The 17,970-nt window shown below is 56.2% G+C and overlaps 1 protein-coding gene across 1 annotated transcript in view; it reads left to right on the forward strand.

The window, feature by feature from the left end:
• The window catches only part of FAM53B (family with sequence similarity 53 member B), an 83,433-nt gene that overhangs the window by 27,118 nt on the left and 38,345 nt on the right, over positions 1-17,970 (forward strand). The window contains exon 3 of the mRNA XM_056815051.1: positions 13,750-13,944. Coding sequence (XP_056671029.1) covers positions 13,750-13,944 — 195 coding nt within the window. The remainder of the gene's footprint in view (positions 1-13,749; positions 13,945-17,970) is intronic.

A 17,970-nucleotide genomic window follows, 5' to 3' on the forward strand; every position in this document is an offset into this window, starting at 1 on the left:
TTTATTTTGTAGAACCCCTTCCCTTCTGTCTTAGAATCAATACTTAGTATTGGTTTCAAAGTGGAAGAGCAGCTAGAGAATTGGTATTAAGTGACTTGCCCAAGATCACACAGCTGGGAATTGTCTGGTGCCAGATTTGAGCCCAGGACCTCTGGTCTCCAGGTCTGGTCTTCTACGTATTGAGCCGCCCAGCTGCCCTGAGTTATACCTCTTTTCTGACTCCGAAGGGCTACTGTGGTCAAGGATTCATGCCTCTGTGGCCATCGTGATGAGTGGGTTCTCCATACTTAGTCAGGCTGGTCCTGGGAGGCCCAGACATTTGGGTCCAAACTCAGAGCCTTGGCCCTTGGCTCCAGCGGCATGGTGTGCCTTAGGAGACGACGGTAATCTTCCAATTCAGTGGAGGCCTGCTAGGGGCCTGGTAGAGAACATCCTTCTGCCCCTCCCTCAGGCCACCAGCACCCTTAACAGCCTGATCTTTGAATCCAGCGGATGATACTCTCTACATACACACACATAATTGAAGGGTTGAAGGCCCGAGAAGGGACTCTATATATAGACACAGACACATGTCCAGTTCCCGGTTGTGCTGGGTAACCAAATTGATCATTTGCTTCTCTGGGATGACCCGAGGCCTGCACCAGCTGGAGCTCACTATCTAATTGGGTGGTGAGTCAGCACACCAGAGGAGTCTGGCCAGGAGCCAGGCACAGAGGAACTGAAAGATATGTGTCTGAGTCACAGGGGCCAAGTGCAAAGAGACGCCATGCCGAAATTACCTTCAGTCCAAGAGCTGTGGGCTTCTACTGGGTGCCTGCACGTGTGGAGCCGGACCTTCGAAGGCACCCTGCTTTAGGAGCCCGAGGCGGGTCTCTCTGTTCCTGGGATGAGGATGAGGTTGGGCACATTTGGAAAATCCAGACAGTTTGGGGGAAGGAAGACGTGCTTCCATCTTGGCTCCTGGCCCACCATCTGCTATGGCCCCCCTCGAGGCAGGAAGCCTTGGATTATAAGTAGCGCTGAAATCCTGGAGGCTTCATTCAATCCATGGTTATGAAGTGTCTCCTTAATAGCCAGGCATGTGTGATTACCTCGGATCCCTCCCTCTCTTCCAACTGTGGCTCTAGTGATAGGCACGTGTGACTTCAAGTGGGTCCTTGCAGACGGGCAGCCGTGGGGGCAATGTAGGTCTAATGGCCATAGAGCAGCTGACCTGGGATGAGCTCATTCTGTTCCACTGATAAGGGCCTTCCTGAGGCCGTGTGATGTCCTTGGCAGTGATGGCGGCCAAGGCAGGAGAACGTCATTCTGCCGCTGCCGCATGGCCTAGCTGAAGCTTTCGTAGAAGGAGGTGTGTACGCTTGAGAGGAGTGAGCAGTGGGCTGCGCCAGCCCCTGGAGCTGATGGGGCTGTAGGCTGCCTCGAGTCCATGTCCCATGAAGGTAGGTTAGGGGAACTGGAGACGAGGACATTTTTTGAAAGATGTAGGAGTTGGCTTCGAGGCGTCCTGATAGGCCTCCGAGGCCAGAGCCAGGACTAGTGGGGATCAGCTGCAGCTTCCTGGACTGACAATGGCAGCTGCCCCAAATTGTAGTGGGTGACCTTGGAGTCTTGGACCCGTTTTCCATTGACTTCCATGGAATCTGAGCTCCTTTCTAACTCTGGGCTTCTGGGAAGAGCAGTAGACCGGGCGGGCTGGTGGGTAGCCATCAGGAAGGGTAGGAGAGGAGGAGTTTTATCCATTTGACACTGAAACTTCATGGAGGAGACCCATGATTCCCAGCTCCGGCAGCAAACCTACGAATGGGCTGCTGGCGTATGTGGGGAACAAGGCTGTTGGCTGAGTTTTCTTGAGGACATGGATGGCTGGAGATCACTACCGCAGGGCTCCTGCCATCCTTGCTTACGGTGGGACTCGTGAGTCCAGGCAAAAGTATCTGGGCTCAAAATTGGGCTCCTTACCTTCTCCATCCCACCCCACTTCCTGTTTTTGCCGGTTGCTTATCCCCACCCAGACTTGTCAGCCCTGCCGCCATTTTTGAGTTCTCGCCCTCCCTAGGGCTCCCCCGTCCTTCAGTTGCCAAGTCCTTCAGCTTTGTATTCCCCGTTACTCCTTGTGCGACCGCCCTGGGTCAGACCCTCATTGCCTCCTGGGTTCTCCTTGGCTTTCTCAGGTGCTCTTCCCTCCCTGCTCCCCACAGCTCTGTCCACCCACCTCTGAGATGGGGTCCAGATTTCTCAGCCTGGCATCGAGAGCCCTTAAAGGTAGCCTGGTGGCAGTGAGCTGTAAAATGGGATGGAAGGTGCTTATTCCGGCTTCCGTCCCACTTGCCCCTTTCTCCTCTGGCCACACGCTCGGCGCAGAACCTGCCCCGCTATTCCTGCCTTCATGTCTAGGCTCACCTGAGCCTCCCGTTCCGATGCCGCCTTGGAGAATCCTCCCCATCCTTTATGGGCCTGCTCAAATAGGCCTTTGCCGAAAGCCATTGGTCCCCTCCGGACTCCCAGCGCTCCCTGGGGCAGCGTCGATCGCCAGGTTAGTTTTGGGTTCTCTTGAAAGGGGCAACATCGGCAAACAGGAACTTTCCATAGAGGAAGAATGCGAAATTGTCGATCTGTTTTGTCTTTTTCCCAGCCAATTCAGCTCGTGCACTCCGGCGCTGAATGGCTGGCCTCTGTCTTCTGGTTAGTGCTGCTTTTATGGGGCTGGATCAGACTCTGCCCCTGACTGGGGCAGTGAACAGTGCGTCCATCCGTCTGAGGACCCGCATTCAAATCCTGCTCCTGTCATTGCAGAGGTGACCTTGGGCAAGTCCCTCCCCTGTTCTGGGCCTTAGTTTCCTCCTCTGTGAAAGGATGCGGTCGGACCCTTTTGGTCCCGGGATCCAGAGATCCAGGAACAAGGGTTTGGAGCTGAGGCAGACCTCTGAGTCGGACTAACAACTGGATGTCCGTATAGATTAGAGAAAGGTGATTAGCTCGCCGAGGCCCTGCTGTAGGCTAGTGGCTCTCTCCGCTCTGATGGTGGCTCTCCTCGGTGTTTGTGCTTCATCTCTCCTGGAACGTGCGCTTCTGGGCTTCAGGACACGGGGCGGCCTGGGCGGCCTGCTGTGTGCAGTCAGGAAAGACCCAGGGCTGGCCGAGGCGCCGCGGGCCCCAGGAAGCCTCAACTTCCTCGTCTGGAAAATGGGCCAACAGGACCTGAAGCATCCTCCTGAGGGACTTTGGCGGGAAGCTCCGAGGTGAGGCTGGCGTTGGTCCTTCGCAGACGTCGCCTCGGCCGCTGCGGAAAGGCTTCCTCGTTGGTCAAGCGGCCGCTACCGGCATTTGTCAGGTGTCTCCTCTGTGCCAGGCACTGGGCAGACCAGAGGGAAACGGCCCTCCCTGCCCTCGGGCAGTCGGGGAGCAGGGCCCGTGTCCACGGGGGCTGCACGAGCCATGGCTGTGGGCATGATGGCGGAGCCACACACCCGCTTGGGGTGCTGTTGCTTATGGGAGTCTCTGGTATTTGGAGGAGACGGTCAGCCACAGATCTGGGGGGAGGACACTGGACGGGAATGCCGCGGACAGAGTGCTGGATCTGGAGTCAGGAAGACCCAAGTTCAAATCCAACCTCAGATCCGTTCTAGCTGTGTGACCCTGGGCAAGTCACCTAACCTCCGCTGGCCTCAGTTTCCCTAGGGCATAACAGTAGTGCCTGCACCCCCAGATTGCACTGGGGATCAAACAAGGGCCTGGCACTGAGCTGCTGTGCTAAAAAGGGGGCCCATGCCGTAAAGGCTGCTGTGTTCAGCTTGGAGGTGCCTGTTCTTGGGGTGTGCAAGAACCCGGAGGAAGGAAGTGACTCACGAGGGCTTATGCTAAGAACCTGGGCTGCCTCAGCCTCTGAATTGTACGGCAGGGGAAACGGAGGCCTCGTGAGGTGCCCTGAAGGTGCAAAGCCAAAAGCCGATACTTGTGCCCAAGACGGATCCTCCATGAAGGCAGACCCTTGAACGTGGCAGGAGGAAGATGGTGGGAGAGAACCCAATGGACGCTCACTTGGAGAGGCGAAGCCTTAAACATGTCCTGACCGCTGACTTGAGGCCTTTGGGTGGCCCCTCCGTCCGGGTGGGAGATTCCAGGAAGCGGCGAAGACCCCCAACGAAAACCTTCCAATGAGGGATCGGGTTGTCTCCAAAGGTAGTGAGCTCCCTGTCACCTGAAGTATGCAGGTGCAGCCCGGATGGCCCCTTGAGTGGGCCCCGGAGTTTGTAGCGGATTTTTCTGTTCAAGAGGGAGAGCGTCGTGGATGAGGCCCAGAAGGCTCGGCCTCCTCTCCGGCTGCCGGACTAGCACGTCCTGGGTGCAGGCGGTGCCGCGCCGAGCCCTCAAGGAGCCGCCTCGGGTCTGAAGGAGGGGACGGCGGGGAAGCGGCGGATCCTGCCAGACAGCAGCGTCCCGTCGCGGGCGGCCTTCTCAGGGAAGCAGCGAGGACGGGACTCGGCCTACACGGCGCAGCTTCCGACCCGTGTAGGGACGCAGGCCTGGCGTGTCTCTGGAGGAGGCGGCCGGCTGCCCCTCCGGCCCGGACGCTGCAGCTCCCATCACGGCCGTGTCTATCGGTGAGCCTTTAACCATGGCTTTATGGAGCTTTATTCCCTGGAAATGCCTCTCCAGGCCGCTGGCCGTAGCGCAGGGACTCCCCACCTCATTCCCAAGCCAGCCTCCCCTCCTCGCCCCATCGTGCCCCCAGAGAAGGGCGCAGCCCTGGACCAGGCCCATGTTTGGCCCAATCAGCTCCGGGGATGGAGGCGCGCCCGGCCCCAGGCGGCCCCCAGAAGCTCCCCCTGGAGGCCTGCTTTGGGCTCAGTTTCCTCCTCTGTGAAGCCCTTAGCTCCCTGGTTCTGAGGAGGAGCTCCTCCTGCATCTTAAAGGCGGCCAGGTGGGGGGAGGGTCCACCTTCACTCTTCATGTCTACCAGATTGGAAACGGAGGTGGAGCAGGGGCTGTCGTCATCCCAGCTTGATCTCTGTGAGGACACAGAGTCCAGAGCCACAGGGCCACCTGCTCCGATCCACCCATTGTATAGATGAGGAAACTGAGGCCTGGGGAGGGCGAGTGACTCGGTCAAAGTCACATAGGTTGTGGGAAGGGGAACTGAGCTTGGAATCAGGTTCTCTAGTTCCAAACCCCATACTGGCTCTTCTCCATAAAATACTTCATTGTATGGGTGTGTCTTTGTTGAGGAACCCTCCATTCCTGTATGGTCTTCTTCAGTACCTTCTAGCTGTGAATTCCTCTAAGCCCTTCAAGGCCTGACTTACATTCCCCCTCCTTCAAGTTTCCTTTCATCAAGGAAAATGTCAGGAGCCAAGTCGTAGGAGGTAAGAAGAGGAAGCAGCTCTCTCACCCCCTCCCCCTCTCTTCCCCTTCCTCCTTTCCTCTCTCCCTCTCCTTTCTCTCTCACTCCCTCCCCCTCCTCCTTCCCCCTCTCTTCCCCTTCCTCCTTTCCTCTCTCCCTCTCCTTTCTCTCTCACTCCCTCCCCCTCCTCCTTCCCCCTCTCTTCCCCTTCCTCCTTTCCTCTCTCCCTCTCCTTTCTCTCTCACTCCCTCCCCATCCTCCCTCCCCCTCTCTTCCCCTTCCTCCTTTCCTCCCTCCCACTCCTTTCTCTCTTCCTCCCTCACCCTCCTTCTCCCTCTCCCTCTCTTCCCCTTCCTCCTTTCCTCCCTCCCTCTTTCCCTCCTTCTCTCTCCCTCCCTCCCTCTCCCCTTCCTTCTCCCTCTCCCTCTCTTCCCCTTCCTCCTTTCCTCCCTCCCTCTCCTTCTTTCTCTCTCCCTCCCTCACCCTCCTTCTCCCTCTCCCTCTCTTCCCCTTCCTCCTTTCCTCCCTCCCTCTTTCCCTCCTTCTCTCTCCCTCCCTCCCTCTCCCCTTCCTTCTCCCTCTCCCTCTCTTCCCCTTCCTCCTTTCCTCCCTCCCTCTCCTTCTTTCTCTCTCCCTCCCTCACCCTCCTTCTCCCTCTCCCTCTCTTCCCCTTCCTCCTTTCCTCCCTCCCACTCCTTCTTCCTCTCTCCCTCCCTCACCCTCCTTCTCCCTCTCCCTCTCTTCCCCTTCCTCCTTTCCTCCCTCCCTCTTTCCCTCCTTCTCTCTCCCTTCCTCCCTCTCCCCTTCCCTCTCCCTCTCTTCCCCTTCCTCCTTTCCTCCCTCTTTCCCTCCTTCTCTCTCCCTTCCTCCCTCTCCCCTTCCTTCTCCCTCTCCCTCTCTTCCCCTTCCTCCTTTCCTCCCTCTTTCCCTCCTTCTCTCTCCCTTCCTCCCTCTCCCCTTCCCTCTCCCTCTCTTCCCCTTCCTCCTTTCCTCCCTCTTTCCCTCCTTCTCTCTCCCTTCCTCCCTCTCCCCTTCCTTCTCCCTCTCCATCTCTTCCCCTTCCTCCTCCCCTCCCTCTCTCTGTCTCTCTCAGAACTTGGTAACAACAAAAGGAAAGTCTGTTCTCGATCTGGCAAAGAGCAGCTAGTTTCTGGAGTGGAAATATGGAGGCTTTGGGGGAAAGTGGCCGTTCCCTCCCTGAGTTTGTGATGGAGAAAGAGAAGACTAGGGCAGTCTCCCACGAGTGGGGGAGTGAACTTCAGAGTATTCAGAGGAATTCCACATGGGACTTCCTGGACTAAAATGATGATGGAAAAACTAGCCTAGAAGAGATGGGAAGCTCTTGGGATGGAGCTCTGAAGGTGGAGAAGGAAGTGAGTCTGATGAGGAAGAAAAGAGAGAGTTGTTTAAAGAGGCTGATTTGGACACCCACAGAAAGCTCTCCCTCCAGACAAGTTAGATTTTCCAAGACACATTGGAAGGCAGAAGTAAAGGCAGATAACAGAATGAATAGAGAAATGGGGCCACTACTATCAAAGAATGGCAGGAGGACTCAGAGCCGGCTGGGCTGGGCTGGCCAGGAAAGCCAAGCACGGTGATATCTGGGGGGGGGTTTCCTTCTGTTGTTTGTTTCAGCCCAGTACTTGGCACATAGTAGGTACTTAATACGTGTTAGTTGACTGACTGAAGTGGAAGGACAAAAGAGAGAAAGAAGACTCTTCCTTGGAAAGGATGGGAATGTCATGCCTGCAACAGAAGGAAGGCAGAACTACTCCATCCTTATTTTTTGCTTCTGTTTTCTCTGTCAAAGAAAACAGTTCCTTGAAATGGTAGAACAGATACGCAAGATTCTTCAGGAGAGACAGAGAGAGAGAGAGTTAGAGACAGAGGCAGAGGCAGAGAGACAGACAGAGACAGAGAGAGAGACAGACAGACAGAGGGCTTGCCTAAGTTCTCTGTCCTTGAATTTAGCAAACTATGCCAGATGATTGGCTCCTTAGATGGCAGAAATAATGTCTGAGCCACTGTTGGTGATATTGGGAAGAGCGGGCAGACTAAAAGAGGGACGACAGGCCTGATGAAGAGGGAATGTTTCCCCAAGTTTCGAAAAAGGAGAAGAGAATAGAATCTGCACGCTGTGCGCCAATGATGTGATTCTTCACAAAATTCCAGAACAGATTAATTAGTAAAGAGGTGGTTGGTGAGCACCTAGGAAGCAGGCAGTGACATGAAGAGTTGACTGAGAACAGATCATGTCTTTTAAAATTCTCTATTATGAAGAATGACTTCCTGGATGAGAGAAGGAGGTGGTATACAGTGGGAAATAGATGCGATGTAAAAATCAATTAAGCAACAAGTATTTAAAACCTAATGAAGGGACAGCGAGGGGCCTCAGTGGATAGAGAGTCAGACCTACAGATGGGAGACCCTAGGTTCAAATCTGGCTTCAGATACTTCCTAGTTGTGTGACCCTGGACAAGTCACCTGACCCCCATTGCCTAGCCCTTAAAACTCTTCTTCTTTGGAACTAATACACAGTATTAATTCTAAGACAAAAGGTAAGGGGTTAAAAAAAAAAGAGCCCAATGTGGCAGGTAAATGGTACAGTGGATAGAGAGCTGAGCCTGGAGTCAGGAAGATTTGAGTTCAAATCTGGCCTCATTTAATAAGTAGGACCCTGGACAAGTTATTTAATGTCTATTTGCCTCAGTTTCCTCAGCTGTAAAATGGGGTTGAGAATAATAAAACTACCTTGAGGATCAAATGAGATATTATTTTTGAGAAGCACTTAGCCACTAGCTCAGTGGCTGCACGTAATAGCCACCTTGTAAATGCATATTCTTTTCCCCTTCCCTAGGTTCTAGGGAAATTGTCTGAGGGTTAGTTAGGAGTTAGAGCCTAATGTAGACAGCAGGTTTTCTGCACCACTCAGTTTTTCCTTTGGGGAACATTGAAGGATCACCCAAATAGCTTGAGCAGATCACATCACATGAGAAAGAATGATGAAGAAAAGGGTGTAAATGACATCAACAAAGAGATTTAAGAATGAAAAAGATGAGCTGGCATGGGTGGATGGGAATCTGCATTGCTGAGATCATAGCTTCATTTAAATTTTTTCCCCTTCAAATCAGACACTTCCCAGCTGGGTGACCCTGGGCAAGTCACTTGAACACCATTGCCTAGCCCTTACCTAGTCCTAGTCCTTTGCCTTGGAACCAATACACAGTATTGATTCCAAGATGGAAGATCAGGGTTTAGAAAAAAATTTTTTTAAGTTTTAAATAATTAAGAATCGACTACATATTCTAGCTGCATTGATTTTGTTGTTGCAAAAGCTTTTGTCATGGAAATTGCCATTTTAATCTGCATTTGAATTTGATGATGCTTAAAAAAAAATACGTTGCTGTCTGTCTCTTGCCTCCCATGCTGTCTGGAATTCTCTCTTGTAACAGTGATGTATAATCAAGCAAAATAAACTCACCAAGGGGCATGGCTGACAATATGTGTCTCATTCCTCACAGATAGTGGAAAGAGTTCTGCCTCCAAGATTTACTACTTAAGTGGCCTTGGATAAGTCATTGAACCTCTGTAGACCTAGACTAAATGACTTCGGAGGTCCCCTTTGACCCTGGAGGGATGGATTTGGGACCTTTGTGTCCCAAGGTGGAAAATAGGCTTCCAGGGTCATTCCTTTGAAGTTTCTTGGTTGAAGCTCTGATGTCTTTCATTGTTGCTTCCCTTTACATCATTATGGTCATTGTGTGATTTCTATTCTTGAGTCTGCTTACTTGATTTGGCAGCCATGCCCTCTCGTCTTTCCAAGTTTCCTTGACTTTGTGTGGTATTTGTTGTTTTTATACTACTGTGACTCCCCATTATATTCAATGCCAATTTTTTTCAGCCTATCCCCAAATGTCCGGTTTTGTCTTGGTTTCTAATTTTTCTACTACTATAAAATAATACACATTTGAGCCATTTCCTTCTGTCCTTGGGCTCCACGGAGGATGTCTCTACTGGTGATGTGGCTTGGACACCAAATGCGTTCAGTTTGGAGTTCTAGATTCATTTCCAGAACGTTTGGACCAGTTCACACTCCCCCAACAGGGTATCAGAAGATCTAGTTCCTCTGGCCCTTGCAACGTTGGTCATTTGTGTCTGTTGCCCTCCTTGTGTCCTTACACATGTGAGGTAAAACCTCACACTTCCTCTAGCCTGCATTTCTCTTATTGGTCATGTTGGGAAGCAGTTCTTTAACGGATTCTTTTATGGTCTACATTTGTTCTTTGGGAAAGTGTCTGTCCATTTCCTTATCTCCTGGGGAATGGCTCTTGATCTTCGCTATTTGTATCAGTTCCCTAGAGATCTTGGCTGTCAAGTCTGTATCAGCAGTGGCTGATGGCGATCTGTCTCCTCTTCTTCTAGCTGAATTGATTTTGTCTGGGCAAAAAAGGTTCATCTTCTCCATCAGAAATGGCCGTCTTTATCTTTCATCATCGCCAGGCAAGACTTGAAGACTAGAGCTGTCCACCCTGGCAGAGGTCTCTGTCCAATGAAATCGTAGGGCCATTTTGAAAACAAGACAATTCCTGTTTAAACCAACATAATTGTTTGTTGAGTGGTTCCCTCCCTAACTAGATGTGAAAGATGCGGCCTCCCATTGTCCTCCGCTCTGTGACCTTTTATCTGGAGGCTGGGTGGGGATTCGTTTTGCCTGTGATGTAAGATGTTCCTCACCTTCATTTCTGCCAAACTTCCTATTTTCCCAGGAGTTGTTGTTCAGGGTGGAAACTGGTGTTCTGGAGTTCCTTTAGCCCTACACGCTTCTGGTTGCGTCTAGGCTTGGCTTCCCTAGTCTGCTCTGAGGATCACTTTCCTTATTTTTCCATCAGAACAAAATAGTTTGGATAATGAATCCATTGTAAAATAGTCTGAGCTCAGCGAAGGATCGCCCCCTTCATTCCTTCCCTTTTTTTGGGGGGGGGACTGGGTCTTCCTCTCCTGCCCAACACCGCAGCCACTCCTGGGCGCGATCCCAATACTGTAACTTAATCTGTCTTCCCACCCTGGCCAGATCACCCTGCTTGCTTAGGCAGCAGCCCGCTGGCCCTCCATTCCCAGGGGAGTCCTGACCTCGGTGTGGATGCCCAGCACTACTGTGGCTGAAAACTCCCAAACCTGAGCCAGCCGGCGGCCTCCACGCCTCCAGAGAGGGAGGCTGCAGGCGTGAGCCTTCGTGTCTGGCCTTATTATTTTTCTGATCATTTGAAACATTATTTGAGTTTCTTGCCTTTTTGTACCGCTGAATTTTGGTATTCTTTTGTTTAGGTTGACAAAATAAACCCCCAGGAGTTTGACATCAAATATTCATCGTAATAACAGCATGTATGTCGTGTTTAATGGTTGGCAAAGTGCTTTGCAAGTATCGTCTCATTTTAGCGTCATGACAAGCCCGGGACATAGATGTCGGTATTATCCCTCTTTTGCAGATGAGCACACTGAGGCAGACAGTGACCTGTCCAGGGACACATAGCTAGCAAGGCTTGAGGAGGCTCTGAATCTGTTTTCTTGGCTTTATCCACTGGGCCACATATTAGTATTAAGGCCAAGGCTCTGTGTGAGACTTCGACACAGAAAAACAGATAGCGTGGCACTGAATGTCATGTACTGTGGTAACATTGTTAATTTATTTATGTTGACATCACCCGACCATGAACAATGAACATTTCCCCAGATAGTTAATGCTTTCTGTGGAAAATGTTTTGTACAGGCAGTTAGGTGACATAGTGGAGGGTGTTGGACTTTGAATTGCGCTTCCCCTTCCTCACTTTAATGGGATTTGGGGCTTCTAGAAGGGGTTGGGCAGGGAAGGGGGAGCCAGTGTGGAATGGAAGGCAGCGTGCTGGGTTCAAGTCCTGCCTCCCATACTTAACTAGCGACGTGATCATGGACTGTTTTGATGTCTGAATGCAAGTTGGGAGTCTCCTGCCAGGATGGCCTCACCGAGGGTCAATCTAGAAACTCTGTATTAGGTGCTACTGTGCATTAGGCCCCGGGCTAAGTGGTTTGGACAAAAGGAAGGACAAGAAGGTTTCTGGCCTTCCAGGAGGCCCCCTTTCAATAGCCCCGGTTCCATGGCCACCGGGGGGGCTTTGGGGTCATGTAGGCCGGAGAAAGAGGAGCAGAAGGGGGGTTGTGGGCCAGATCCCTCGGGCTGGGAGCCGGACAGAGGCTTAAGAGGCTGCAGAGGGGAGGAATGGGGGCCTCCTGCGCCGGGGCTCCCCTTCCTTCCGGCCGTCCTGGGGAAAGTCCAGTGTGAAGCCAGGGCTCCCTCCTGCGCAGCCGCAGGCTCTCTGCCACCATCCTTGGGGCTTCTGTGGGCCGGGTCATCCCAGACCCTCTCCCTGCTCCCCAGGGGGGACTCCCGTCATTCAGAGGACTCTGACCTGAGCCAGGCCCGGAGAGGGGAGGTCCTGAGTTCAAGTGAGACCTCAGATACCTCCCAGCTGTATGACCTTGGACCAGTCTGAGTCCCCCTCCCCCCATGGCCTCTTCTGGAACAGTGAGCGTGGCGGCCCTTGGCTTTGGATCGCCAGCTTCCCACTCGATGCCTGGAGTGGAGGAGGCAGGGCGGGTTCCAGGACCCCCCTGAGGGCCCCCTTTGGGAGCCCCCTCCCCACCCCAGGCGGCGGGGCTCGTCCCCAAAGGTGGCCTCAGCTGACCGGCCTCCCTCCCCTCGCCCCCTCTTCCCTTCCGGGTCTGCCCTTTGGATGAACTCGGTTCTTCGAGAACAGTAGAAGGTGATTCCCCGTCAGCCAGCTGGCCCACCTCGGAGCGTTCTGGGGACCGGACAGCCGGGTGGGTAAACAGGAAGACGTGATTTACATCCGCAGCTCGCCCACGGCTTGGACTCCCCCAGCCTCCCGCCCCGGCCCTTTGGGGGGGCGGGACGGACACACGGACAGGGCGGCTCTCTCTGGGTGCTTCCGGGGGGAGCAGGATTAGGGGAGCGACCGGGAAACCGAGCTTTTCCCCCCGGACCCCAAGACTGCAGGGGGCAGGGAGCAGCCCGCAGAGGCTTCTGGGAACGGAGGACTGGGGAAAGCTCAGGGACCTCAGCGTCTGCCGGGCTGGCTCGGCCGGCTCGGAAGGGCTTGGATGGGGCGGATGGTCCGCCGGACCCGCTCATTCCTGGACCGCTCATGAACACGATTTCAAGTTGGAGATGGGAGCTCCCAGCAGGCTTCTGCTGCCTCCCTGGTCCCCAGAGTGCTGCTCCCCAGCCTCGTCCCTCCCCTGCCCCCCAATCTGCTGCTCCCCAGCCTCGTCCCTCCCCTGCCCCCCAATCTGCTGCTCCCCAGCCTTGTCCCTCCCCTGCCTCCTGGCCTCCCCAGTGTGCTGCTCCCCAGCCTCCTCCCTCCCCTTCCCCCCAGTGTGCTGCTCCCCAGCCTCCTCCCTCCCCTGCCTCCTGGCCTCCCCAGTGTGCTGCTCCCCAGCCTCGTCCCTCCCCTGCCCCCCAATCTGCTGCTCCCCAGCCTCGTCCCTCCCCTGCCCCCCAATCTGCTGCTCCCCAGCCTCGTCCCTCCCCTGCCCCCCAATCTGCTGCTCCCCAGCCTTGTCCCTCCCCTGCCTCCTGGCCTCCCCAGTGTGCTGCTCCCCAGCCTCCTCCCTCCCCTTCCCCCCAGTGTGCTGCTCCCCAGCCTCCTCCCTCCCCTGCCTCCTGGCCTCCCCAATCTGCTGCTCCCCAGCCTCGTCCCTCCCCTGCCCCCCAATCTGCTGCTCCCCAGCCTTGTCCCTCCCCTGCCTCCTGGCCTCCCCAGTGTGCTGCTCCCCAGCCTCCTCCCTCCCCTTCCCCCCAGTGTGCTGCTCCCCAGCCTCCTCCCTCCCCTGCCTCCTGGCCTCCCCAGTGTGCTGCTCCCCAGCCTCGTCCCTCCCCTGCCTCCTGGCCTCCCCAATCTGCTGCTCCCCAGCCTCCTCTCTCCCCTGCCCCCCAATCTGCTGCTCCCCAGCCTCGTCCCTCCCCTGCCTCCTGGCCTCCCCAATCTGCTGCTCCCCAGCCTCGTCCCTCCCCTGCCTCCTGGCCTCCCCAGTGTGCTGCTCCCCAGCCTTGTCCCTCCCCTGCCTCCTGGCCTCCCCAGTGTGCTGCTCCTCAGCCTCGTCCCTCCCCTGCCCCCCAATCTGCTGCTCCCCAGCCTTGTCCCTCCCCTGCCTCCTGGCCTCCCCAATCTGCTGCTCCCCAGCCTCGTCCCTCCCCTGCCTCCTGGCCTCCCCAGTGTGCTGCTCCCCAGCCTCCTCCCTCCCCTGCCCCCTGGCCGGCGGCTCCCCACTGGCCCCAGCCAAAGCCTCGTCTTCCAGGCGGTCACTTGGCCTTGGGTGCGGTGGCGAGCGCCCGTCTTTTGTCGTTCCAGGATGCCGACCCCGCCGGGCCCACGTCTCCCGCCAGCCCCCCCGAGGGCCGCCCGCTGATGGCGAGCTGGCCCTGAGATGGCCCGGCCTGGGAAGTCTGCCCCGCTGGGCTCCCGCGCCTGACCGTTGCCATGGCGATGATCCTGACCCGGCCTCCCCAGAACAAAGGTGCTGCGGACTCCCTACGCCCGGAGCTGGTAAGAGCCCGGCCCGTCCTGGCCTCCTCGGCCCCCCAGAAGTTTGATGGACGCTCATGAGATGTAAACAGCTGGGCCACCTGGGAAACGTTGGGCCCGGGAGGAAGCGGGAGCCGCGTGCGGGGTGGACATTCCTCTGCGCCTCAGCGCCGCAGGGGTGATGGATGGGGGGGTGGCGCCGGCAGAGACGCGCCTCCAAGGGGTCCTGGAGGGAGATGGGCCGGCCGCTGGCCCAAGACGGCCTAGCACATGTCCTGCTACGAGCTGCTCGGGGGGTGCTGGGAGATGAAGGTGGAGGCTGGGCAAGAAGGCCTTCCGAAAGCCCTCCGAGAAAAGCACCTTCTTGGGAGGTCCTGGGTTCAAATCTGGCCTCAGACCCTTCCTAACTGCGTGGCCCTGAGCCAGTCACTTAGCCCCACTGCTTAGCCCTTGCCTGCTCTTCTGCTGTGGAACCAATACACAGTATTGAGTCTAAGATGGAAGGTGAGAATTAAAAAGAGAGACAGACAGACAGAGAGGGAAAGACAGAGACAGACAGACAGACAGAGAGGGAGGGAGACAGAGAGAGACAGACAGACAGAGACAGACAGAGACAAAAGAGAGAGACAGAGGGAGAGAGACAGAGAGAGAGGGAGAGGGAGAGAGAGAGACAGAGAGGGAGACAGACACACACACACAGAGACAGACAGAGAGAGACAGAGAGAGGAAGAGACTGAGAAAGAGACAGACAGAGAAACAAACTCAGAGACAGAGAGAGAGTCAGAGAGTCAAAGAGACAGACAGACAGAGAGGGAAAGACAGAGACAGACAGACAGACAGACAGAGAGGGAGGGAGACAGAGAGAGACAGACAGAGAGACAGACAGAGATAAAAGAGAGATGGAGACAGAGAGAGAGAGGGAGAGGGAGAGAGAGAGAGAGAGAGAGAGACAGACCCACACACAGAGACAGACAGAGACAGAGAGAGAAAGGACAAGGACCTTGTGTGTAGGCGGTAGAGTCCCCAGGAGCCGGTGGCCTTCCCAGGCTCGGGCCAGGCTTTTGGAACCCTGTGACAGATCCCAGCTTCCTGCAGAGAGCGTCATTCTTGGCTTGGCTGCTGTGGCCTCTGGGGCTCCCTTCCTGGCTGTTTCCTTCTCGGTAAAGGGTTGTAGATCAGAGATTTCGTGCCGAATGGGAGCTCGGAGGCCATCTAGGCCGAGTCCATCTGGTACAGATGAGGGAACTGAGGCCCAGGGAGGGAGGGAACGAACTTGCCGAGGATCACCCAGGACCTCTGGCTCCATCTGCTCTATACTGAGGGGCTTTGACTGGAAGATTGAGTTTGGAGCTGGAAGGAAGGTTGGAAGTCATTTAAGGTTGGTCCTCTCATTTTACAGACAAGGAAACTGAGGCTCAAGAGGTGACTCCTGAGCTGGGACTCACTCCCCGTGGGGGGGAACCCCCCCTTTGACCCTTGACCTTGTTCCCTTCCTCCCTCCCTTCTGATTAAGTTCTCTCTATTCCTACCTGAAGAGTGGGAGAAGCCACCATGCTTCCAAGAGCAAGGAGCTCCTAGAGAAGAGACCAGTCCAGGTCTGGGCACCCTCCCCTTCTCCTGCCTCCCTGGGGCCATGTCATGATTTCCCAGTTTCTACTTTGCTTTTGCTCTGTGGTGGGTGCTGCGTCTCGTTCTTTATTTGTCCTTCTCCGTGTGAAATCTAAAGGGCATTGCTAAACACTGTGGCAGCCTGGCAAGTGTCCTGGGTCTGGAATCCAAGGCCTGGGGTTCAAATCCAGCCTCTGCCAATTAATTACCTGTGAGAACTTGGGCAAAACAATTCGCTTCTCTGTCCCTCAGTTTCCTCATCTGTCAAACAAGGGAGCTGGACAGCAGGAGCTGACCTCCTTGGCCCATTCCTACTACCAGTCCCCTGCCCGTGTGTCCAGCTGGCTCTGGTGAATGGGGCCTTCCCAGAGGGTCCTTTCTGTGGCTGGGAGGAACGCCCTCAGTCCTGTCCCCCTGGAGAGCAAAGGCTTTTGGGGCATCCTGATTCTGGAGCAGATGGGTCTAAGGCAGAAGATGGAGGGCACAGGTGGGCTCTGCTGGGCCTACCCTGGGGAGAAGAGCAGGGGCATTTTCTCCCTGACACAGAGAAGGGAATTCAGGAAAAAGAGACCCCAAAGCAAGCTAGAAACGGACGTTTTAGGGCAGCTGCTGGGCTCTTCCCCAGAGCCAAGTGCTACTGCTGTTCAGCCTTTCTTCCTTGGTCCCTTCCTTTGAGCTCCACTGGGACCTCGCTCTGGCTTGGCTGCTTATCGACTCCTCCCAGCTCCGTACCACCCAAACCCTGGACTTTGGGCCCCTGCCATTTTCTTTCTGGGTCCACCCATCGCCTCCCTCCTCCTCTCCCCACCCTCCAGCCCTCGGAGGAGAAGGCAAACAGCTGCGCAGCCCTAAGGGCTGAGGTGCCCAGAGGTGGAGGAGGTCAACGGGGGCGACATGGTCCTGCTTAGAAAGGCCAGCGAGATATCAGAACGGGGGAAGGCGGATTCTCTTTTCTTCTCGACTCAGATGGGCATCAAGGCTGAGCTCTGATTAGAGTTCGGGAGGCCCCCTGTCCCCCCCCAGCTCCAGGCTGAGGCCTCAGAAGGGGACGCCATGGTGGTCTGGAGGAATGGAAGGGCAGTTACGGGGCCTCTGCCTCTTCAGAGTCCATTGGGAACTTTCAGAAAACTCCATTCCCCGTGGTTGGACAGACTTTAGGCGGGGTGCGGAGCCGGGAGCCTGGATGAGCCTCACCTGCTACCTGGGTCAAGGCCTTTGTTCCTTTTGTCCCGGGACGCTCCCTGACCCGTCCCTGCACTTTTTCTTCCCTTCCTCATCTTTGATCAGCCCAGGGTGACCGTTTCTTTGACTTCCCTCCCCACCCTGTGGAAGTCCCGAGGAAGGGCATCTTCTGTAAGTGATGACGGTCTCCTGGCTTTGTCCTCGGTGGCCTGGGGCTGACCCCTAGTGCAGCCTCTCCTTTGGGCGGGCTGACCCGGACCAGAAAGGCCCTTTCCTGCCCTGCCCTGCCTGCCCTGCCCCTGGCCCCTCCTCTCCCCTTTTCCCTCCTCCGATGGGCTCTTTCTTCCAAGTACTGGAACTTGAATTGCAGCCCTTGGAAGGCAGCCCAGACATTTGACCTTGGAGGGCCGGCTTCCGCCATATTCTTTCTGCCGCCCCCACCAAGCTCAAGGGCCTGGTCTCTCATTTCCATCGTGACTGCCTTCCTGGGCCTGCAAGGCTTCCCTCTGGTGCCAGGCTCTCCAAAGGGACAGGCCAAAGGGAGCTTGGGAGCCGGCCGGGTACGGGGCAGGGGGTGGGCCTGCCGGGACCCCCGGTGCTCCCCAGGGTCTGGAAAGGTCTTTCTGGCCCCCCATCAACCCCCATCTTCCATCAGGGCTGATGGAGGCGGCCCAGGGCTCTGGGCCCCGGGCTGTGGCCTTGCCCCCCAAAGGGCCCAACTTCCAGCACGGCCCCCGCGGCCGTCCCTGTGGAGGGCCACCCGCAAGAGCTACTGACCAACGGCCTCCCGGAGGCAGAGGGACAGGGGCAGAGCCCGGCGCCGCTCCTGGCCAGCCATTCCCAGCAACTGCCAACCGCCCACCCCCAGGGGCAGGCAGGCGGGCTTTGGAATAGAATGAAGCGGGAGGCGAGAGGCAGCAGACCCCCGCAGGACCCCGATGGAGATGGCCGCGTTCCCTGCCCCCGCCTGCCGCCCTTGCCTGGGGTGGCTCCTGTGAGACGGGCACAGCGGCAGGAGTCCCAGAAGGGCCAGTTCTCACCGTCCGAGGCCTCAGGCCGGACCCCAACAGCACGAAGGAAGCAGCCCCTGCGAGGACCCCGAGCCCTCCCCCGGGGCCGTCTGTCTGTCCGGCCTCCTGCGGGTGCCGGGCGCCATCTGTCTGTCTGTCTGGCCTCCTGCGGGTGCCGGGTGCCGTCTGTCTGTCTGTCCGGCCTCCTGTGGGTGCCGGGTGCTGTCTGTCTGTCCAGCCTCCTGCG

Source organism: Monodelphis domestica, chromosome 1, assembly GCF_027887165.1.
Source record: "Monodelphis domestica isolate mMonDom1 chromosome 1, mMonDom1.pri, whole genome shotgun sequence".
Lineage (NCBI taxonomy): Eukaryota > Metazoa > Chordata > Mammalia > Didelphimorphia > Didelphidae > Monodelphis > Monodelphis domestica.